The sequence below is a fragment of the Serpula lacrymans genome (genome assembly GCF_000218685.1).
Source record: "Serpula lacrymans var. lacrymans S7.9 unplaced genomic scaffold SERLAscaffold_8, whole genome shotgun sequence".
Classification (NCBI taxonomy): domain Eukaryota; kingdom Fungi; phylum Basidiomycota; class Agaricomycetes; order Boletales; family Serpulaceae; genus Serpula; species Serpula lacrymans.
This window is the reverse complement of record NW_006763297.1, coordinates 1,224,812-1,244,316: the sequence shown is the minus strand read 5'-3', so window position 1 is coordinate 1,244,316 and position 19,505 is coordinate 1,224,812. Positions and strand designations below refer to the sequence as shown.

The window sequence follows — 19,505 nt, the reverse complement described above, 5'->3', positions numbered from 1 at the left end:
TGGTCACATTGGGACAACCGTTCGGACCCCAATTTATCACTATACCTTTTACATAAAATTTGTAAAATACAAAAATAGTTACCATACATACATAGTCAGTAGTGGGCTGAAGAGGACCACTTTGACTCAAAGAGAACAGATAGACTACTAGGATCTTAGAAAGCGGTGTATCAATCCAGCTTATCACTGGTGAACTCCTTTCTATGCTTAGTAGAGATTTTTACATTTGGATCGGAGAGCAACACATTTACTCTCAAGATTACGTATTCAAAGGGCAATTCCCCCTACCAGAAATAGAACCCATCAGAATTCCATCCCCTTTGATTAAATCCGAAACTCCCCCTCCTCCCCAACTCACATTCAATGTCAAACCTAGAATATCGCGATCTGCCCGAGCCATCCAACAGCACGGACAGCGCATTTACCAGGGAAATGATGGATTCATTACCCAGAATAGACACTCCCCCCCCAAAAGAAGCGCGATTGGAAGCATACGTAAAACAAGAAGTAGAAAAAGCAATAAGACAAACACAAATGCATTACCAATCGCAGCTAGACGAGGCACTCGAAGAAGTGAGCGTCTTGCAAAGAAAATTAAAGAAACAGATACCGCCACCTCCAGAAAAGGTGGAAAGAAGTAGAACGGCACTGGAGAAACCCGAGAACTTCTCCGGAGATAAGAAAAAGTATAGGGCCTTTAGAGAGTCATTATTACTACATTTCGAAGACGATGCCGTATATTTCAAAGATGACCGAAAAAAGATAAGCTTTGTGCTATCTTTTATGAAAGAAGGAGAAGCCGCGGCCTTCCGGACCGATTGGCTAGAGAACCGAGTCGATGCCCAACAGCTGGGGCTCGATATTACAAACACATACGGAAGTTGGCCGTATTTCGCGGACAAAATGGAAGAAAGGTTCAAGGACAGCTTTGAAAAAGAAACTGCCAAGAACGAAATATTGACCCTGAGACAGGGCAATGAAACCGCCCAAGCCTTCTTTGAAAGGTTTGAGGAAAAGAAAAGATGGGTGGGATATACAAATAGGATAAACAAAGAGTTCCTAGTATCTCTACTCAGAAGGAACATGAACAAGCCGCTAGTAGACAGGGTGATCTACGGCGGGCATATTCCCAGAGATTACCAAGAGTGGAAAAGGGAACTTATTAGAATAGACTATATTTGGAGAGAGAGAGAAAAAGAGAAGAAAGTTTCCGATACTGGGAAGAAACCCTATTCGGAACAAAAGAAAGAAGGAGAAAAGAAGAAAGACGGAACCGGATATACCTATACCGGTAGCGGAGAAAGAATGGAGGTGGACAAAGCAAAGTTCCGCACTGAGGGACGATGCTACCGATGCGGAGAAAAGGGACATAGAAGCTTCGAGTGCAAAGACGCACAAAAAAGGAAGCCACAATTTAATGTCCGAGAGTTCCTAGAAAAGATGACGAAAGAAGAAAGGGAAAAACTCCTTGAGGGTTTTTAAAGAGGCCAGCGGTACCGCATCGACCGACTGAGCCTAAAGACGTTTCAAATCGATTTCTTCCTTTGACTGTAGATACATATGACTCAGAATTGTTAAGCTGCAGCTTTAGCGCGGATGACAATAAAACTATTTCCACTCAGACAAAGAAAGAAATCTGAAACGAAAAAGATGCAACTAGAGTAAAAGCGGCACAGAGTGATAAGACATCCGCAGTTTCGACGGCGGGCGAATCACTAAAAAGCGCAGCATTTACAATAGAACCTAAGATTCCTACACCCGATGCGGCGAACTCTACGGAGGAAAACGCAGCAGAGACTGTAGAAGAAAGGTCAGGAACCCCTTTAAAAAAACCTAGAACAGAAGTTTGGACCCCAGAGTGGGTAGTAGATAGGCTAAGAGACCAAAAGGAAGAAAGATCCATTGGGATTCTGAGTGCCTGGACACATAAAAAGAGAGCGAGAGAAGTAACCCGGGAAACGATAAAAGAAATCAACCGGTTACCAAAAGTAGAAGCTATACAAGCGATCATAGAAATTGCCTCCCCAAAAAAGTACATTAGGGGCACCCAAGGCAATCAAATGAACGTAAAATGTAAGCTTACTACATTAGATACTCTCCAATCAGAAACAGTCGAAGCACTATTGGACAGTGGATGCACGGGGAGTTGCATCAACTCCCAATTTGTGAAAGACAAAAGATATGAGACAAGGAAGATACCGAGACCTATTCCAGTCTATAATGCAGATGGAACTCTTAATAAAAACGGAGCCATCAATGAATTTGTAATACTGCTCATGGAAATCGACGGACACGTCGAGAAGATACATCTTGCCGTAACCAATTTAGGTAACGGAAAAATGTTTCTAGGACATGAGTGGTTGAACAAACATAATCCTAAAATAGACTGGAAAGAATCAAAGTTGACCTTTGAAAGATGTCCTGAAGAATGCAGACCGAGAATCCGAATCTCTGATCCAGAGGAGGATCCGGAAATATTCTTTGAGGAACTAAGAGAAGACGAGAGGATGATACAGGTGAATCTCCATAATTTCGAAGATGCCACGATCGACGATCAATATTACCATATCAGAGCCCAAGGCACAATGGCACAGAAGCTAGCAGAAGCCGCAGGCAAAGATCGAAAAGAAGGAGGATTCGAAAAGATAGTGCCAAAACACCTTCATCAGTACAAAGACGTATTTGATAAAAAGGAGTTTGACACGTTACCTGAAAGAAGGCAATGGGATCACGCAATCGAACTGATACCGGGAGATCACTCCCTAGATTGCAAGATCTATCCATTGGCAAGAGGAGAGCAAGAAGAACTAGATGCGTTCCTAAAAGAGAATCTAGAATCGGGACGGATAAGACCATCAAAGTCCCCATTCGCATCACCATTCTTCTTCATTAAAAAGAAAGACGGGAAGTTGAGACCAGTTCAAGATTATAGGAAGCTAAACGATATCACTATCAAAAATAGATATCCACTTCCGTTGATCGGAGAACTAGTAGACAAATTGAGTGGAGCAAAATACTTCACAAAGTTAGATGTAAGATGGGGATATAACAATATCCGAATGAGAGAAGGAGACGAGCATAAAGCGGCATTTAGGACAAACCGGGGATTATTCGAACCATTAGTCATGTTCTTCGGACTGACAAATTCCCCAGCCACGTTCCAAATGATGATGAACACGCTTTTCAAAGAGTTGATAGATGAAGGATTAGTAATCATATATCTAGATGATATCATGATATTCACAAAGGATATAGAAACGCACTGAGCAACGACGCGACGTGTGTTAGAAATCCTAAGAAAGAATCATCTCTATCTTAAACCAGAGAAATGCGACTTCGAACAGACAGAAGTAGAATACCTGGGACTGATCATCTCAGAGAACAAAATCCGCATGGATCCGGTAAAAGTAGAAGGAATTAGCAAATGGCCAGAATGCAAAAATAAAAAAGATATACAGGCATTCTTGGGATTTGTAAATTTCTATCGAAGATTCATAGAGGGCTTCGGGGAAGTAGCCAAACCATTGACCAAGTTAACGGGAAAAGAGGACTTCATTTGGGGAAATGAACAACAAGAAGCATTTAACACATTAAAACAACGTGTAGCTTCAGCCCCAGTATTAGCTCTCCCAGTACCACATGGCCAATACAAAGTAGAAGCGGACAGTAGTGACTTCGCTATGGGTGCTGTCTTATCACAAAGACAAAAGGATGACTGGAAGCCAATTGCATACCTCTCCAAAGTGTTAAACCCCACAGAACGCAATTACGAGATCTATGACAAAGAACTTCTTGCCATCATGACGGCACTTAACGAATGGAGACATTACTTAATAGACGCAGAAGAGGAATTTGAGATATGGACAGATCATCAAAATCTGCTATATTTCAAAGAACCCAAGAAGTTGAACAGGAGACAGGCGCGGTGGATGACAGAGTTGAGCCAGTATCATTTCACGATATATCATATGCCAGGAAGGAAGCATATAAAGGCAGATCTTCTCTCAAGGCAATCAGATCATAACAAAGGAGAAAATGACAACAAAGACATTGTACTACTGGATGAGAAACTATTTGTAAGAATGACTCTCTCTCCAGAACAAAGACAAAAGATCGCAGATAGTCAAGAGGAAGAATTAGAGATTTCAAAGTGGATTACAAAGAGAAAAGGAAATGTAGATGAACTGATAAAAAAGATGAAAGGAAAGATAGAGAGGAGAGAGGATGGTTGGCTAGACGAAGACGGTCGCATAGTATTCAAAGGCAGGATCTATGTACCGAAAGATGCCGCGTTAAGGGAAGAGATTATCAGACAAAACCACGACTCAGTCATTGCAGGTCATCCAGGAAGATATAAGACGAAAGAGCTAATCACTCGACAATACTGGTGGCCCTATATGGACAGAGATATCACGAGATACGTAGATGGATGCGAAGTCTGCCAAAGAACCAAGACAGACCATAAAAAGAAAGCGGCACCGCTCCATCCAAACGAGATCCCGGATAAACCGTGGCAGATCATATCGGTAGATCTGATCGGACCATTACCAGAATCAAATGGATATAACATGATAATGGTAATAGTAGATTGGTTTACAAAAATGATCAAAGTAATTCCCACACAGATGGAGATCACATCAGAAGGAGTGGCACGGCTATTTAGAGATCATGTATTCAGAAACCACGGCATACCCGAAAAGATCATCTCAGATCGGGGACCGCAATTCGTTTCAAAATTCATGAAAGATCTACATACGCTTCTCCAGATAAAAGCGAACCCATCAACGGCTTGGCATCCACAAACGGATGGACAGACGGAGAGGATCAATCAAGAGATAGAACAGTATCTCAGAATCTTCGTAAACCATAAACAAGATGACTGGGCAGAATGGCTTACCCTAGCAGAATTCTCTTACAATAACAAACAACATTCTGCAACGGGATACAGCCCGTTCTACCTGAATCATGGACATCATCCGAGAACACAGGAAGTAGTGAAAGTGGGGGTAAAGAACGAAAATGCGGAAGATTTCGTAAAAAGAATGACAGAAACGAGAAAGAAAGCAGAAGAATCGCTGCAAAAGGCAGCTGAACAGATGAAGAGGCAGTACGATAAAAAAAAAAGAGAAGCAGTGGAATATAGAGTAGGAGATAAGGTGTATGTAGAAGCAACAAATATCTCAACAGATCGACCAGCTAAGAAACTGGACGATAAGAGACACGGCCCGTTCGAGATACTGGAAAAGATAGGCGAATCAGCCTATAAACTAGCATTACCACCGACATGGTGACCCATTCATCCGGTCTTTAACGAGACAAAACTCACGCCATACAAAGAACCACAATTTCCTTCCCAACAGAAACCCAAACCGATACCGCCGGTAATAGTAGACGGACAAGAAGAATATGAAGTCGAAGAAGTTCTAGACTCACGTCTAAAACGAGGGAAATTGGAATACTTAGTACATTGGAAGAACTATCCAAAAGAGGAACGCACGTGGGAACCCGAACAACACCTAAACAACTCACCCGACAAAGTAAAAACATTCCACGATAACAATCCTAGTGCACCTCAACGGATCCGATTTCAATTACATTTCCAACCCTTCGAAAACTTCACAACGACTAGAGTCCGAAAACAATTGTTCAATTGGGAAAACGGAAAGATGGACCCCTACTTTCGGGACGAAAGTCCTAAGGAGGGGGTAATGTCACGACTTGAACCAGAAGCGCTAATCTGAGCGCTAATTTCCTTTTTTCTTTTTCTTTGATATCTGATCACATGACAGATAAGATATGTTAAGCTGCTGCTTTAGCGCGGATAAAATAAATACGTAGTTATATCAGATCACGTGACCATCACGTGACAAGAGTCTAGAACCATTACAAAGAACATCAGTCAGCGCCTCATGGCTGACCTTCAGAAACATATATATAGTAGACCATCATGTACATACTTTCCTCAGTTGTTGATTAATTCTCAATCGCTATTTGTAACGCTACTTGTTTGATTTGGGCCTTCATCCCTCCGTTAACTCGGTATAGGGGATAAGGGTTTTACAATTGCCTAATAGAGGTGGTGCTGATCAGCCACAAATTTTGTTCAATTGAGAACTTCTGGGAAGTGTCTAGCCACTTGCTGAGAGCTAACAGGGACAGAACTAGAGTCCAGTATGAGTAACTATATTATCAGAGAGTACAGAATGTGTACAGTACCTAGAGTCCAGTATGAGTAACTAAAGAATAGGAATACTGGACTCTGCAATACTAGTCCGAAGTTTTGTAAACAAAGGTAAACAAATCAGCCACAAAGGCGAAATTATAGAATGCTCAGTGAATACTGAATAATACAGCAAAAAGAATAAAGAGGAAAGTGATTTAGAAAGAAGGGAAAATAGATAGCACAACTAGGTGCAGAATCACCAAAACTAACAAATTTGAAAAATGCAATATTAATTACTATTTTATGTGGCACTGTGCCTGTATGGCACAAAGGCGAGTCTTTTGACTATGTACTTCATTTTTAACTGACACTTGTCCATGCTACCAATCAATTTTGGTGCATGACAATGGGGCTATGCCAACCGACAGGCCATGAGTGTAATCCCAAGAGTACCAAAGATTCAAGAGGTTCAGACTTGAGGAAATATCTCCTTTGGAGATGCCAGAGTCCTGTTCTCCAGTACGGATATGATAGCTAAGATTAAAGAAAGGCAGTGCAGCACAAGAAAGTGCAGTTTGAAACAAAAAAAAAGTGCCGCATGGCACAATGTGTGGAAATAAAGAAAGAAAGATAAATCAGAGAGTGAAAGTTAAAGTTCCAAAAATTGTGTATTGTAACAATTGAGGTGCAAAAAGTCAGAATTTCATGGAGTAAAATATCTACAGTAATGTCTGAGTGGAAGAAGAAGGGGCTTTCCACGCTTGTGGCTTGTGTGTGTGGCTCAAACTCTATTGACTTAACTACTTCAATATTTCAATAATATTACAATAGGTGCTATTGGTCTGGGGAGAAGTTGAATAACTCACCAGTCGTTGAGCTTGAGACCATTGGAACTTGATCAGCAGATATAATTTTTGGTTTTCTACTTGCCTATATAAAAAAATAAGTAAGAACTTGAAGCATTAGAGTAGCAAAACAAAACCAAAAAGACAATGCATGTTTTAGAATGGTTCTGCAATTTCTGGTCACACTGGGTCACAGTGACACTCACAGACCAAATCAGGCAGTGCTTACTAGTTGAATTCTGCCAGGTCATACCAAGTCCTGACGCTGGTGGTATGTGCAGTACATACTAAAGCAGAGCTAGTGGGCTTTGATTGATTATCTTGGTGCGTGATTGCCTGTTTTGGTCACCTGGTCATGACTTCATCATTGTTCTTGTTTCTCCAGATGCTTTGAGGCCCCAATCAGCTCAGTGAGTATCTGTCATTGTAGGGGCCTACCTATTGACGTTTCCTAGAGAGAAATTGCAATATTCCCAGCATAAGATCTGGTCAAATCTGGCCATCTTTCCCCCAAAATTCACACTCATGGAGTTCAAGAATGTAGTGTCAGGTCTGTCATTGTGGCTACAGATAAGCTATTCACTAAATTTCTTCACAGTTATATTCTCTATACTCTATTCTACATCTGGCAATTTTTTAGCTACCTGTACAGCGATTATTGAGCCTCTGGAGGCCCAAGTGCATATCTCTTACCGGTTGCATCCGGTGTCCAACGATAGTATACTAAGTTTGTGACTTTTTTTTGGAGACTTTTTAGCCCCTAAGTCCTCCCAAAATGGGACCCAGCCGTTCATTAGTATTCGAAGACATTTTCGGCTAACAACCGAAATTACGAGGCTGGGTTCGTGACTCGTTCGTCAGGTTTCCAAATGTGGTTTTCACCGGACACCGAACCAATCGCCAGACTTCTCGCTAGAATTTCAGAAGAGTACCAAGTCATTTTGCAGCTTGAAAATATGGGCGCAACAATGTTTAACGTGAGGCATACAATAAGTGAGTTTTCTACCCGTGTTATACTAATTCAGTTGTGGTGCTCTTGTGACTAGGATATATCAGACCCTGACGCTGAGTTCCAACAGTGTTCAATTATCAGTAGTCCCTTTCTACATGGATATAGACGGCTCGCCATTCAAGGGGGCACACAAAGGACATTCAAAGGGGTATAAAAGGACATTCAACAAGACATGGTAGACAACCTTTCAAACGAAATCACCCCTGTCTACTCCGTCTACTCAATCACTGAACAATGTCTGGATTTTGGGCCCCCCATGATAAACCAGCCAACAGGCTCGCTCGCTATCGTGCCTTGTCTCCACTGGCAAGTGTTCATGTTTCTCCTCTGCAGCTCGGTGCCATGAGCATCGGTGACAAGTGGGAGAAATATGGCATGGGAAGCATGAATAAGGAATCTTCATTCAAGCTCCTGGATGCTTTCTACGACGCCGGAGGCAATTTCATTGACACGGCTAACAACTAGTAAGTATTGTCACTTCAACTTACTTCACTCTGGATGTTTATTCATTTCTACAGCCAAGACCAAAGCTCCGAAGAGTTCATTGGAGAATGGGCAGAACAGCGCGGAATACGTGACCAACTCGTTATCGCAACAAAAGTAATGCACTTTTTAATACCCATTATACATTTACTCACGTCTGCATCCAAGTATACCACAAACTTTCAACGTGGAAACAGCAAAGTCAAGCAACAAGCCATGTACACGGGAAATAGCTTCAAGGCAATGCATATCAGTGTCGAGGCCAGCTTGAAGAAGCTCAGGACTTCCTATATCGATATTCTCTATGTCCATTGGTGGGATTACGACACCTCAGTGGAAGAGGTAATGGACGGCCTTCACACTTTTGTACAGCAAGGGAAAGTGCTATACCTTGTATGTAGTAAATGTCTTTGTTCGGCATGACATGCGCTGACATGTGCCTATTACGACAGGGCATTTCCGACACTCCGGCCTGGATAGTATCCAAAGCCAATCAGTATGCTCGCGATCACGGCAAGTCACCCTTCGTGATCTACCAGGGTGCATGGAACGTGATGGAACGATCTTTCGAGCGCGACATCATCCCTATGGCCCGCTCTGAAGGCAAGTACTTCGAAAGGCAACTTTACTATCCTTGTCATTATCATCTAACACTTTCCTCCCTTTTCTCACGGACAGGCCTTGCTTTGGCTCCATGGAACGTTATTGCTGGAGGTAAATTCCGAACCGACGAAGAGGAAGAACGTCGCCGACAGACCGGTGAAAAGGGTCGCACACTCATCAACCCGAACTGGGAGCGCAATGAAAATGAGAAGAAAATGTCAAAAGCTTTGGAAAAAGTGGCTCAGGAAGTCGGTGCGAAGCATATCACTGCCGGTAAGCAGACCTGTGCTGTTTTTTTAAACACAGATTGACCCATCTACATTTTGGTTACCACAGTTGCTATCGCATATGTTATGCAAAAGACGCCTTATGTTTTCCCGATCATTGGCGGAAGGAAGATCGAGCAACTCGAAGCAAATATCGAGGCACTTGAGATTTCACTTTCACCTGACCAGATTGCTTACTTGGAAAGTATCCTTCCATTCGATCCCGGCTTCCCTAATACCTTTTTCGTGAGTTATCTAGTCATTTGTCCCAAGACTACCGTTTCCCATTACCTTTTTTTTTTACCCAGGGAGACGGTACTCAATATTGCTATCCCATATTGTCAGCCGCGTACTTGGAGAAACAACCTTTGCGCCAGGCCATTCGTCCTGAGAAAGAATGAGCTACCTATCAATTCTGTCTTCCTTGTATTAATGGGAACTTTCGTTATTGGGGGCAGTTGGGATAACCTGGAGGAGGTCATTTCTAACGAGATCCATGTAGTCCGCGACTGTATCACCACTGTACGTTGTATGCACCTGAAAATAAGTCATGTTATCGTTGTCGCAAATGCTTGTTGCAAACGTTGATTTGCTCCGGCAGATTTATTAGAGGCCGGATTGGCTTTCGGGGACCGGCCCAGGTATGAACCGGTCTCTCAGCAAACTTGTACATGTGTGGGTTTTCGTAGAACTCCATATAATCATGTTCCAAAGACACTGGCGTATGGCGTGGTTTGCCTCCTGTGATATTGTGACAACCTCCCCTGCCGCCCATTCTAAGTCTTTTGGCTGTGATACTTGCGTGTCTCTCCCGACGTCTTGCTGGCAGAAGCTCAAAGTGCTGTTATAGCCTGGTCCAAGATGGGTGTTGAGGAGGGCTTTCAGCCGGTAAGGCGAATACTTGGCGTTTAGGAGAAGTGATTCACGCAGTTATCATACGAAAGATACCATACTTGGAGGGAAATCCTTACACTACGGATCCAGCCCTTCCTGGTCTGCTCAAGAGGTTATTGCCTCCCAGGTGTGTCAGCGTCACATGGTTACTCAAACAAACTAAAAGCAGCGCAGTGTAGCTGCCGAGGTCGAGCCAGATCTAGTACGTTTTGGAGACGAAGTTATCACATGTAAGTAAAGTGTATCCTGCAGCGCGGCACAAGTCCTCATGTTTCATCCTGGCAATTAGCTATACGCGCCATTAGTGAACGGGTTGCACCTCCTCGATTAACCCAGTACAATCATTGGGGCCAACGCGTTGATGTCCTCGAAACGTCTGAAGGGTGGAGAGATCTGAAAGCAGTCTGCTTCAAGGAAGGCATGCCCGGGATCTTTTATGAGCGCAAGTATAACGAATACAGTCGTCTGTATGGATTCGCCAAGATACATCTCATGGCAGGAGATTCACATGTGGTAAGCTCAGCTCTTTACTTGGAAGTTGTCAGCTAGAACATGAAACCGTTGTGCCAGATACATTGTCCAATGAGTATGACAGATGGGTGTGCACGAGGTATGATAGACTACGACTAATTCCAATGCTGCATGACGATCAATATTTCAGTTCTTGAATTGATCGGAACCCCGGAAATGAAACGAGAGTTGCTTCCACGTCTGATCAGGTATTTTCAGCTCTTTCCATTTGTTTTGTACGGTCTAATGATACTTGCCTCCTCTCCTGGAAAGTCGGGACCCTTCTACTGCTTTCACCTCTGGGCAATGGATGACAGAGGTGCGGGATTTATGATTCTGGCCTTGATCATTTGGGTAACGGAAAGTTTTAGCGGCCAGGTGGCTCCGATGTCTCTTTGACCGAAACCACAGCTACTCCCACCGAGCACGCCAAGGGTACTATGTGGCCAGAGTTTCAGTTGAATGGGTTCAAGTGGTTTTCTAGTGCGACGGATAGCAACATCTCGGTCGCTTTGGCACGAACCGGGGACACCAAGGATGGTTCTCGTTCTCTGTCACTCTTCCTTGTTCCCCTTCGCCTACCTCTCATTCGTGATATATCCTCCCCCGAACCTTCACCTATCAGCAATGGCATATACGTTCATCGCCTTAAGAATAAGATTGGCACCCACATTGTTCCTACCGCGGAGCTATCTCTACAATCTACCAAGGCTTACCTTCTTGGAGAGCTCAATCAAGGGGTGAAGAACATCATCCCGGTACTCAACATCACGCGCATTTATAGCGGTATGTCTGGTATAGGAGGCATACGCAAATGCCTGGCCATCGCCACTACCTACTCGCAGGTCCGAGCGATCCGCAGCGGAACCCAAGTCCTCAAGGATAACGCACTTCACGTCGCACAACTGGCTTCCATAAGCCTGACGTACAGAGCGCTCACGCATCTCACTTACGGGACTATTTTGATGATGGGCAAAGTTGAGACGGGGGTTGCGTCTGTAGAAGAGCAACATCTGCTTAGGATTTTGACTGCAGTGGTGAAAGCATTTACAGCTGAGAAGGCAGCTGCCGCCATGGAAGAGGCCATGACAACTCTGGGAGGGATGGGGTATATGGAGGAAGTTGGTATTGGAAGGTAAGTCGATCACTGGCAGCTAAGCTCACGCTAACGCTGGCCATTTCCTTAGATCCATCCGAGACGCATTAGTGGAAAAAATATGGGAAGGAACTACAGCCGTCCTAGCCATGGAAATAGTACGGTCTGCGAAAAACCCGACTACGTTTGCGGCGTTTGGTTCGGTGAGTGGGAATCCATACCCCTCATTGCACTTTCTAAATGTAACTTCAGTGGAGCTTGCGAGTCATCGACTCTGTTCCTGACAGCTTGAAAGTACGACTTCAGCACTCGCTCAGCATTCTTCAAGCTGGCATTCAACAGACTCTAGCTGTTTATAAAGCATCGACTGATATGTCGCCGTTGGTACCCCGCCCCGCACTACTTCTGGTAGGCCATACGGCCTCCAGTGTGTTCCTTCTCGAACATGCTGTGTGGTCATGGAATACGAAGGATACCGAATGTGAGACAGACGTAGAAGTTTTCCGACGATGGGTTGTGGAGGGTGGACTATCGGGTGTGATGGAAGAAGTGCGCATTGCCCAGGAAGCGGTCAAATCTCGCATTGCGACAAACCGCTCAATAACATACGGATCTAAACTATAGGGATGACGTTGAGTCTTACCACTCGAATTACACCGTTTCTCTCTGATATTACTTATACATGTTATAAAATTTGATCTGATGCTACATCAACATGAGTGCGTACCAGCCGTGATTTCGATGATAATACAGGTGTAAGTATACGTCATAAAAGCGATCAAGATGAATGCGGCACGATGTGACATCTGGGATTTGCGCGTAAGTAAATAGAGTCAGAGCTGTGGATCTTCAACTTACCCTAACATACCACGACCTCCCCAACCCTTCCTCGGAGTGAACTTGAGAGTAGTCAGTTCACCGGAACGGAGCACCTTGACTTGCAGTTCACGCTATAAACAGTCCGAGTCAGTGATCCACACCGGGCCAGGACACGGACTTACATTTTCACTCATAGCTACCAGCTCGGCAAGCGGCTGCAAAGACGATGAGCTGAAAGAGCTCTGCGTTAGATGCCCAAACTGGACTAGGAGATCTTCACGACGTAACCCCTGCGATAGGTGCTTTAAAATGACGATGGCGGTGGGCATCACACGAGCGAAGACGTACAGAATCTGATGCAGGGCTACGCGGCGCCACGCCGTCGACTTTTGCGAAAGGCTTCGGTGGTTCTGGACTCGGAGTGGATGCACTCGCATGGGCAGCCCCGTTCGCGCCCCCTGATGTCGCTGCCGCGACAACGGCGGGATCATACACAGCCTCCAGAACCTTCCCAACCTCATTCATCACGTCTTTCAAATCATTCTTCGATTCTATTATCCGCACGCGGGCGTGTCGGACGGCCCATATGTCGATGTCGGCGAGAGGAAAGCCATCGGCGTCGACCAGGGGAGAGCTGAGGGTGCAGGCATTGGCTTTGAGGATGGATGCCTGGGACTGGATCTCAGTCTCTATTGCGTCTTTTCTGAGCATGAGGACGCGAGCTTGCTCTCGCGGGCTTTCGGGAGAGGGAAGCATGAACCCCATTTGCGAGCGAGCACCAGCTTGAAGGAGAACTTGAGGATGTTATCGTTACGTAATCTGATATCGCTCCCATATGCATCCGGCGCTTCACATGATCAATCAAGACTAGGAGTTCCATGTTCCGAGTCAATCTTTATCTTATGTGCCAATGACCAGCCGGGAGGAGGGCTAAATGTGGCCTTGCGATAATGTGATACATCCTGCAATCCTCCCCATGTTCGTATATCTCCAAGTAAGGGCGCTCATACAACGACTACCAGTTAAACAGTCAAACATGAAACTCAGCCTTTTAGTTCTGTGTTCCTCACCATCCCTTACGGGGTTCAGTGTCGTCGTTGTATTAACAGTGTTGGTTTTGACCGTAGAAGGCTGCTGGCTCACGCTCACCATGGTCCCCTCAAAACGACATGTATAGGATGTGCGCAGCCGGCACGACTTCAAGGAGTACACCTCGTCCTCGTCGACGTAGAAGGGGACCAGGCGTCGCTGCCATGACCGTCAAAATGTCCTAATCATAATCGATGTCACTACACTAACAGACGGAAGAACATGGAAACGGGCAACGGGGCAGCGACAGATGCTTAACACAAGTCGCGGACCCAGTTGATTGCCGCATTGAAGCACTTTTCTACGATCGCTTTGATGTGGCTTTGATGCCTCTTTCGGTCTCGGTTTCTTGTCAACGCAACTAATGTGTCCCAGTCTTCAAGCCCTGACTCGAAAGCGGCGTCGAGACTAGACTCCTATCGTGCCCGCCCAGCGTCCACTGCGTCCCGCATGGGCATGGGCATCCGTGAAGGCGTCGCAGTCGAAACGGCAGGGCCCCGCCTGCCAGCCGCCCACATTGACACGGCTCATGCAGGCCTTTGACTTTGACGTTCGCGACCTATCCAGAGACGCAACAGGCCATGATACTGCAGAGGTTTTCACGTCAATGATAGGCTATTAGATTTGGATGTTTGTCGGCACTTGTGCGGTGGTATGATGCTGAGCCTCACAGCCGCCCACAGTGGGGTATGAGATATATGAGATGGGCTTCTGAGCCCGTTGTGGAACTACTAGACCCCATGGCCAGTCACTCCTCCCGTCGTCACACTCGTCCAATCTCCTCTTCTCTTCGGCTGCGTCGTCGCAGGTGGTGGAGGAAACCAACCGTTCTCTGGTACATGCCGCAATGCCGTTTCGCCTCCTGGCAACAGCGGAAATTCTTGAGTCGTTCAAATGAGAATGAGTAGAGTTCACAGCAACAAACCAAAACTCAGAGGAGGGCAGTGCAGGGAGACAAATATACCCGACAACAAAAATAGACCGTCTCCACAAAAACACTCCCTCTGCAACGTTTTGTTTCGTCTTTCGTCTTTTTCCGTTTTTGCGCAGTCGATCGCTAGAAAACATTCCCTTTGCCACCGTCAATCGTCACCGCTACATAGTACCATAAGTACATAGCACTCTTAACACTCTACTCTTTATTCCTTGCACGCTGCTATTTTAAATCTGGACCGTTATTGATCCCGCAAATAGTCACCATGTCGCTAGCCATACTCAGGCTCGCCCCCCTTATTGCGCTGCTCAGCGGCCCTGGCCCCGCGCTCGTGTCTGCTGCGACGTACAACGCTGTGAAGGAATACTCTGGGTCTACGTTCTTCAACGACTGGACCTTTTATAACAACTGTACGTCCCTTCCCTCCCTCCTCGTTTACACTCTGAAACTAGAGACTACCCGCTAACCGTTACTTCGTCCTCGCCTCTGTAAACTCGTGTAGATGATAACTTGACAAACGGAGATGCGATGTAAGCTTCGTTACTTTCCCTCTCCCCCTTTCTTTGCGTTTCAATCACCCCCCACCACTACCGCCAAAAATAAGTTGTAGCCATGACTGACGTCTTGCTCTACAGCTTCGTGTCCGCTTCTGAAGGCGCCTCTGACCAGCTGGCCTATGTCGACTCGAGCACTTTGCATGCCATCATCAAAGTAGATAACACCACCACCGTGCGTCTGTCCCTCCCTCCCACTCTGCCCTCATACTTGATATTCTACGATGCGCTAACACAAAAACTCTACAGGTCCCCTACAACCAGAAACGCAACACGGTGCGCATCACGTCCAACGACAGTTTTGCGATTGGCAGTGTGTGGGTCGCTGATATGTATCACGTTCCGTATGGGGTGTGTCTCCCTCTCTTCCATTTCCTCTCTCGTGGGGTTCGGCCACTGATTTGTTGTGTAGTGCTCGGTCTGGCCCGCTTGGTGGAGGTAAGCCAGTCCGTATATTGCATACGACGTTGGAGCTTGTGGTGATGCGGTTGTTCACACACAGTCAAGCGCCCAGCTGGCCTGCGGGTGGTGAGATTGACACGTTCGAAGGTGTGAATATGATGACTATGAACCAGATGTCGCTGCACACCGAGACGGTAAGTGTTCCCTCCTCGATAAGCACCCATACCGCCAACGCCGACCCCTTAACTCCCATAGGGCTGCATGGTTGAGAACCAGAACCAAACGTCCACACTGATCCAAAGCACGAACTGCTCTGCGTCTGCGAATGGCAACCAGGGATGCATCGTGCAAGACCCCTCTGGGAGCTCGTACGGCGCAGGGTTTGCAGGAGTGGGTGGGGGCGCGTTCGTGACTGAGATGGCAGAGAGTGGGATCAAGTGAGTCGTTTTGTGTTCTTTGTCAATGGGATCACTGGTGGATAGTCACACGCGCACGACGTAGCATCTGGTTCTTCCCGCGGTCGCAGATTCCGTCGTCGCTGACGTCGAATGCGAGCACCATTGATACGTCGACGTTTGGGACGGCTGTGGGGAACTGGCCTAGTGGAGGATGCAACACCACGGAGTTCTTCCAGCCTCAGCAGTTGATATTTGATATTACGCTTTGCGGAGGTGTGTTTGTTCCTTTCTGAGATGGGTGATTGAATTGACGCGACGTTCACAAATAGACTGGGGTAGGTTGCGTCTATGTGTATAGTGACCGATAGGATGAGTGTTGATTGTGTTTTGGTGATGTGTAGCTGGCAGTCCGGCGACGTTCAACGCGACGTGCACGGGTGTATGCTACAACGACTACGTGATTGGCCCTGCGTCGAACTACAACGAGGCGTACTTTGAGATTGGGTACGTGAGAGTGTTTGGCACGGAGGGAGCGGACACGGTTATCTCGCCGTCTGGGTCGAGTGGGGTTGGAAGTGGGGGTGTTCCGGGGTCTACGGGGTCGCCGACGACGGGTGCGGCGGTGGGGAGGGGAGAAGGGTGGGGATTGGTTGCGGTGGTGGCTGCGGTGGTGGTGGGGCTGGCTGTGGGGTTGGCTGTGTAGATGATCGGTATGTGTGACCCAAAGGTAGACAGAATGGGATGATGTCAGCGATGACGATAAAAAGAGATGATCTCGCACGTGGCTATGACCAATGCACCGTTCTTCTCGTCGTGATGACAAATGTGGCTAGCTTGTCTGACATACAGACTCTGAGGATACGACCCACTGTCAAACGGACATCTGCAAATGAGGGTCCCAGTCATCTCTCCTCACGCTATATATCATGCTCCCTTCCCCTCCCTTCCTTTCCCATGGCTTACAACCCAATAGACCCCGCAAATCTCTACAGCGTGCACGGCCAGATTGCAGTCGTCACTGGAGGCGGCACTGGTACGTCTCCCTTGCTCCCTTGCTCCCTTTCTCACTCCTCCTCTAGGTATCGGTCTCCTCATCGCCACCTCCCTTGAGCACAATGGCGCGACTGTCTATATCGTAGGCCGCAGACTCGATGTCCTCCAAAACGCTGCTCGCGATAACAACGTATGTCTCCCCCTCCACTCCCTCTTCCGTCCTCATCACTCCCACCAGAAATACGGCAACATCCTCCCCCTCCAGGGTGACATCACCTCCCGCGACTCCCTCCTCTCCATGGTCGAAACTCTCCGCACAAACCACGGCTACATCGACCTCCTCGTCAACAACGCCGGTATATCCCGCAACATCCTCCCCCGCCGCTTCCCTTCTCCCTCCGATCCCTCCGCTCATCCCAAGGACTCCACACACGCCCCTTCCATAAAGGCCTTCCAGAGCATGCTCTGGGATACGGCCGATCCCCTCGGCTTTTCAGAGACCTTTCAGACTAACGTCTCCGCTGTCTACCTCGCCACAGTCGCCTTTCTCGAGCTCTTACACCTTGGAAACCTTCGTCGTGGACTTCTACCTCCCTCCTATCCCTTTTCACAATCTACATCTCCTAACACCTCTCAATCTCAATCACAGGCCCAGCCGCATTCGGCCTTGATGCGTGGCGATCTCGATCGCGGCAGCACCCATACATCCCTCGCTTCCACTCCCTCCTCAGCTGCCTATCATTCTCTCCCGCCTACGCCTCCTTCCCCACATTCAGACCTGCCCCCTGTGCCTGAATCAGACTCAATCCCATCTGATATTTCAGAATCAGATACAACCCCCACACCGCCCTGCCATCCCACCCCTCCCGCCGCCACCGCCACTTCCCCATTCTCCATCCCCACTCCCACATCGCCGTCACACCCCTTTCTCCCCCTCCCCACCTCCCAAGTCATCACCATCTCCTCCTCCGGCTCTTTCAGACTCGACGCGCGCGTCCTCAGCGTCTCCTACACCCTCGCAAAGAGCGCGTGTACCCACCTCGGCAGGCTGCTCGCGAACCTGTTGGCGGAGTGGGGGGTGAGGAGTAATGTGCTGGCGCCGGGGGTGTGGCCGAGCGGTGAGTCTCTTTCTCGTCCACCTGTCCCCATCCCTCCATGCTCATCGGGTCCGCCCCTTGTTGACAGAGATGACGGCCACGCAACACTTTACGCCCTCCGTCCTCGCTGCCAGCACCCCCATGGGGCGCGCAGGCACGCTGACGGATATGGCGGGGCCCATCCTTTTTCTCGCGAGTCGTGCTGGGGCGTATGTGAACGGCGCGGTGTGGTTGGTGGATGGGGGCAGGGTGGGGAGTGTGGCTAGTTCGTATTAGGGGGGGTACTCGTTGGTGAGCCGAGGGAGGGGCGAGTCCCGGGCTTGACGGCTTTCTTTTTCGCATCTGACGTCCTTGATACACGAGTGGGACGGAGCGGAAGCGTGGAAGGCGGGCTTGGGGGAGGTTGGTGCGTGGAACGAGCGGTTTTTCTCGCGATGACCAAATGACCACACGACGTGTTCATACCCAGAGAACATTGGGGGGGTTGATTTAGTGTGGAAAGTATCAAGTTGTATGTACGTGATTTCTGATAAAATGTATGTTTTTTATTTTATTGCGTTCATTGTTCATTTTCATGCGAGTTTTAATGTATGTATCTTTTCTTTTCTTTTTTCTGAGCGGGGTAATGTGATAAGCGTGGGATTGAGGGCCTTTTTGGCTTTGGCTGGGGTATCGTAGTATACGGTACGTAGTTCAGATCTTTCAGACAACCCCCTGATTGAGGCCTGATCATTATGCGTCATACGTTGACCATTCACGCGACTGTGATGCCTACGATGCAATCGATAGATGGGATCAATACGTTGACAGGGGAGTATTCACTATTTAATATTTACAAGGCGCTTTTTTAAAAAGTTCATTATGGTTGTCAACGTTCTCGATGTTCGTCGTCTCCCCCCCCCTGTCGATGGCAATGTGCACCCCCCCCCGCAGGCTACCCCTCCTCTGAGATTCGGAGACTTTGAGGCTCTGCCAGTGGGAAAAGTCAGTTGTCAGTTTTACCTCACACGACTCGTCGAAAAGTCGACTTTTTTTCGCAAGACGACATCAAAAAAAAGTTTTGACAACAATCATCATGGCACTGTTGTCTATGCCAGGTGAGCGCTGATGGTTTGATCCAACTTATTCACGAAGGCGATCGACTTATCCTCGATCCTCGTCAGGCGCGTCCGGGGGGGGGGGCTGGAAGCGGAGCGGATTGAATGTGTATCCGTTCACATACATACGTACACTGCTGGCATTCTTTGCCATCAACCCAAACCCCAGCATCTCTCGATGCTCGATCGAACTGCCGAGGCGAGTGGTAGAAGAGCGCTTTGGGTGGGGAGATGGGAACCGTTCGCGATC

The 19,505-nt window shown here is 47.3% G+C and overlaps 6 protein-coding genes across 6 annotated transcripts; all 6 read left to right on the top strand.

The window, feature by feature from the left end:
- Nucleotides 1–776: 776 nt before the first annotated feature.
- SERLADRAFT_392162 (uncharacterized protein) lies at nucleotides 777–1,192 on the top strand (the record flags this gene model as incomplete). The annotated part of the gene is made up of 1 exon (XM_007319450.1): nucleotides 777–1,192. A coding segment is annotated over one exon (178 nt), but the record flags the coding sequence as incomplete, so codon positions are not given.
- A 78-nt stretch (nucleotides 1,193–1,270) lies between these two features.
- Nucleotides 1,271–1,619, top strand: SERLADRAFT_392160 (uncharacterized protein; the record flags this gene model as incomplete). The annotated part of the gene is made up of 1 exon (XM_007319449.1): nucleotides 1,271–1,619. The coding sequence occupies one exon, from the start codon at nucleotides 1,306–1,308 to the stop codon at nucleotides 1,480–1,482; it is 177 nt and encodes a 58-aa protein (XP_007319511.1).
- Nucleotides 1,620–8,221: 6,602 nt separating this feature from the next.
- On the top strand, nucleotides 8,222–9,935 carry SERLADRAFT_470057 (uncharacterized protein; the record flags this gene model as incomplete). Its single annotated transcript, XM_007319448.1, has 7 exons — nucleotides 8,222–8,484; nucleotides 8,539–8,620; nucleotides 8,672–8,896; nucleotides 8,956–9,106; nucleotides 9,182–9,379; nucleotides 9,443–9,618; nucleotides 9,681–9,935. The coding sequence occupies 7 exons, from the start codon at nucleotides 8,255–8,257 to the stop codon at nucleotides 9,771–9,773; spliced, it is 1,155 nt and encodes a 384-aa protein (XP_007319510.1).
- Nucleotides 9,936–10,111: 176 nt separating this feature from the next.
- On the top strand, nucleotides 10,112–12,930 carry SERLADRAFT_470053 (uncharacterized protein; the record flags this gene model as incomplete). The annotated part of the gene is made up of 10 exons (XM_007319447.1): nucleotides 10,112–10,260; nucleotides 10,317–10,393; nucleotides 10,441–10,496; nucleotides 10,556–10,779; nucleotides 10,837–10,876; nucleotides 10,928–10,985; nucleotides 11,050–11,095; nucleotides 11,148–11,911; nucleotides 11,964–12,075; nucleotides 12,125–12,930. The coding sequence occupies 10 exons, from the start codon at nucleotides 10,234–10,236 to the stop codon at nucleotides 12,494–12,496; spliced, it is 1,776 nt and encodes a 591-aa protein (XP_007319509.1).
- A 2,049-nt stretch (nucleotides 12,931–14,979) lies between these two features.
- On the top strand, nucleotides 14,980–16,771 carry SERLADRAFT_439055 (glycoside hydrolase family 16 protein; the record flags this gene model as incomplete). The annotated part of the gene is made up of 9 exons (XM_007319446.1): nucleotides 14,980–15,124; nucleotides 15,217–15,244; nucleotides 15,350–15,443; nucleotides 15,518–15,612; nucleotides 15,681–15,864; nucleotides 15,926–16,107; nucleotides 16,172–16,341; nucleotides 16,398–16,403; nucleotides 16,470–16,771. 9 exons carry the CDS (start codon nucleotides 14,980–14,982, stop codon nucleotides 16,769–16,771), a joined length of 1,206 nt encoding a protein of 401 aa, XP_007319508.1.
- Nucleotides 16,772–17,022: 251 nt separating this feature from the next.
- On the top strand, nucleotides 17,023–18,434 carry SERLADRAFT_349503 (uncharacterized protein; the record flags this gene model as incomplete). Its single annotated transcript, XM_007319445.1, has 5 exons — nucleotides 17,023–17,101; nucleotides 17,148–17,251; nucleotides 17,300–17,639; nucleotides 18,012–18,179; nucleotides 18,247–18,434. 5 exons carry the CDS (start codon nucleotides 17,023–17,025, stop codon nucleotides 18,432–18,434), a joined length of 879 nt encoding a protein of 292 aa, XP_007319507.1.
- Nucleotides 18,435–19,505: the final 1,071 nt, after the last annotated feature.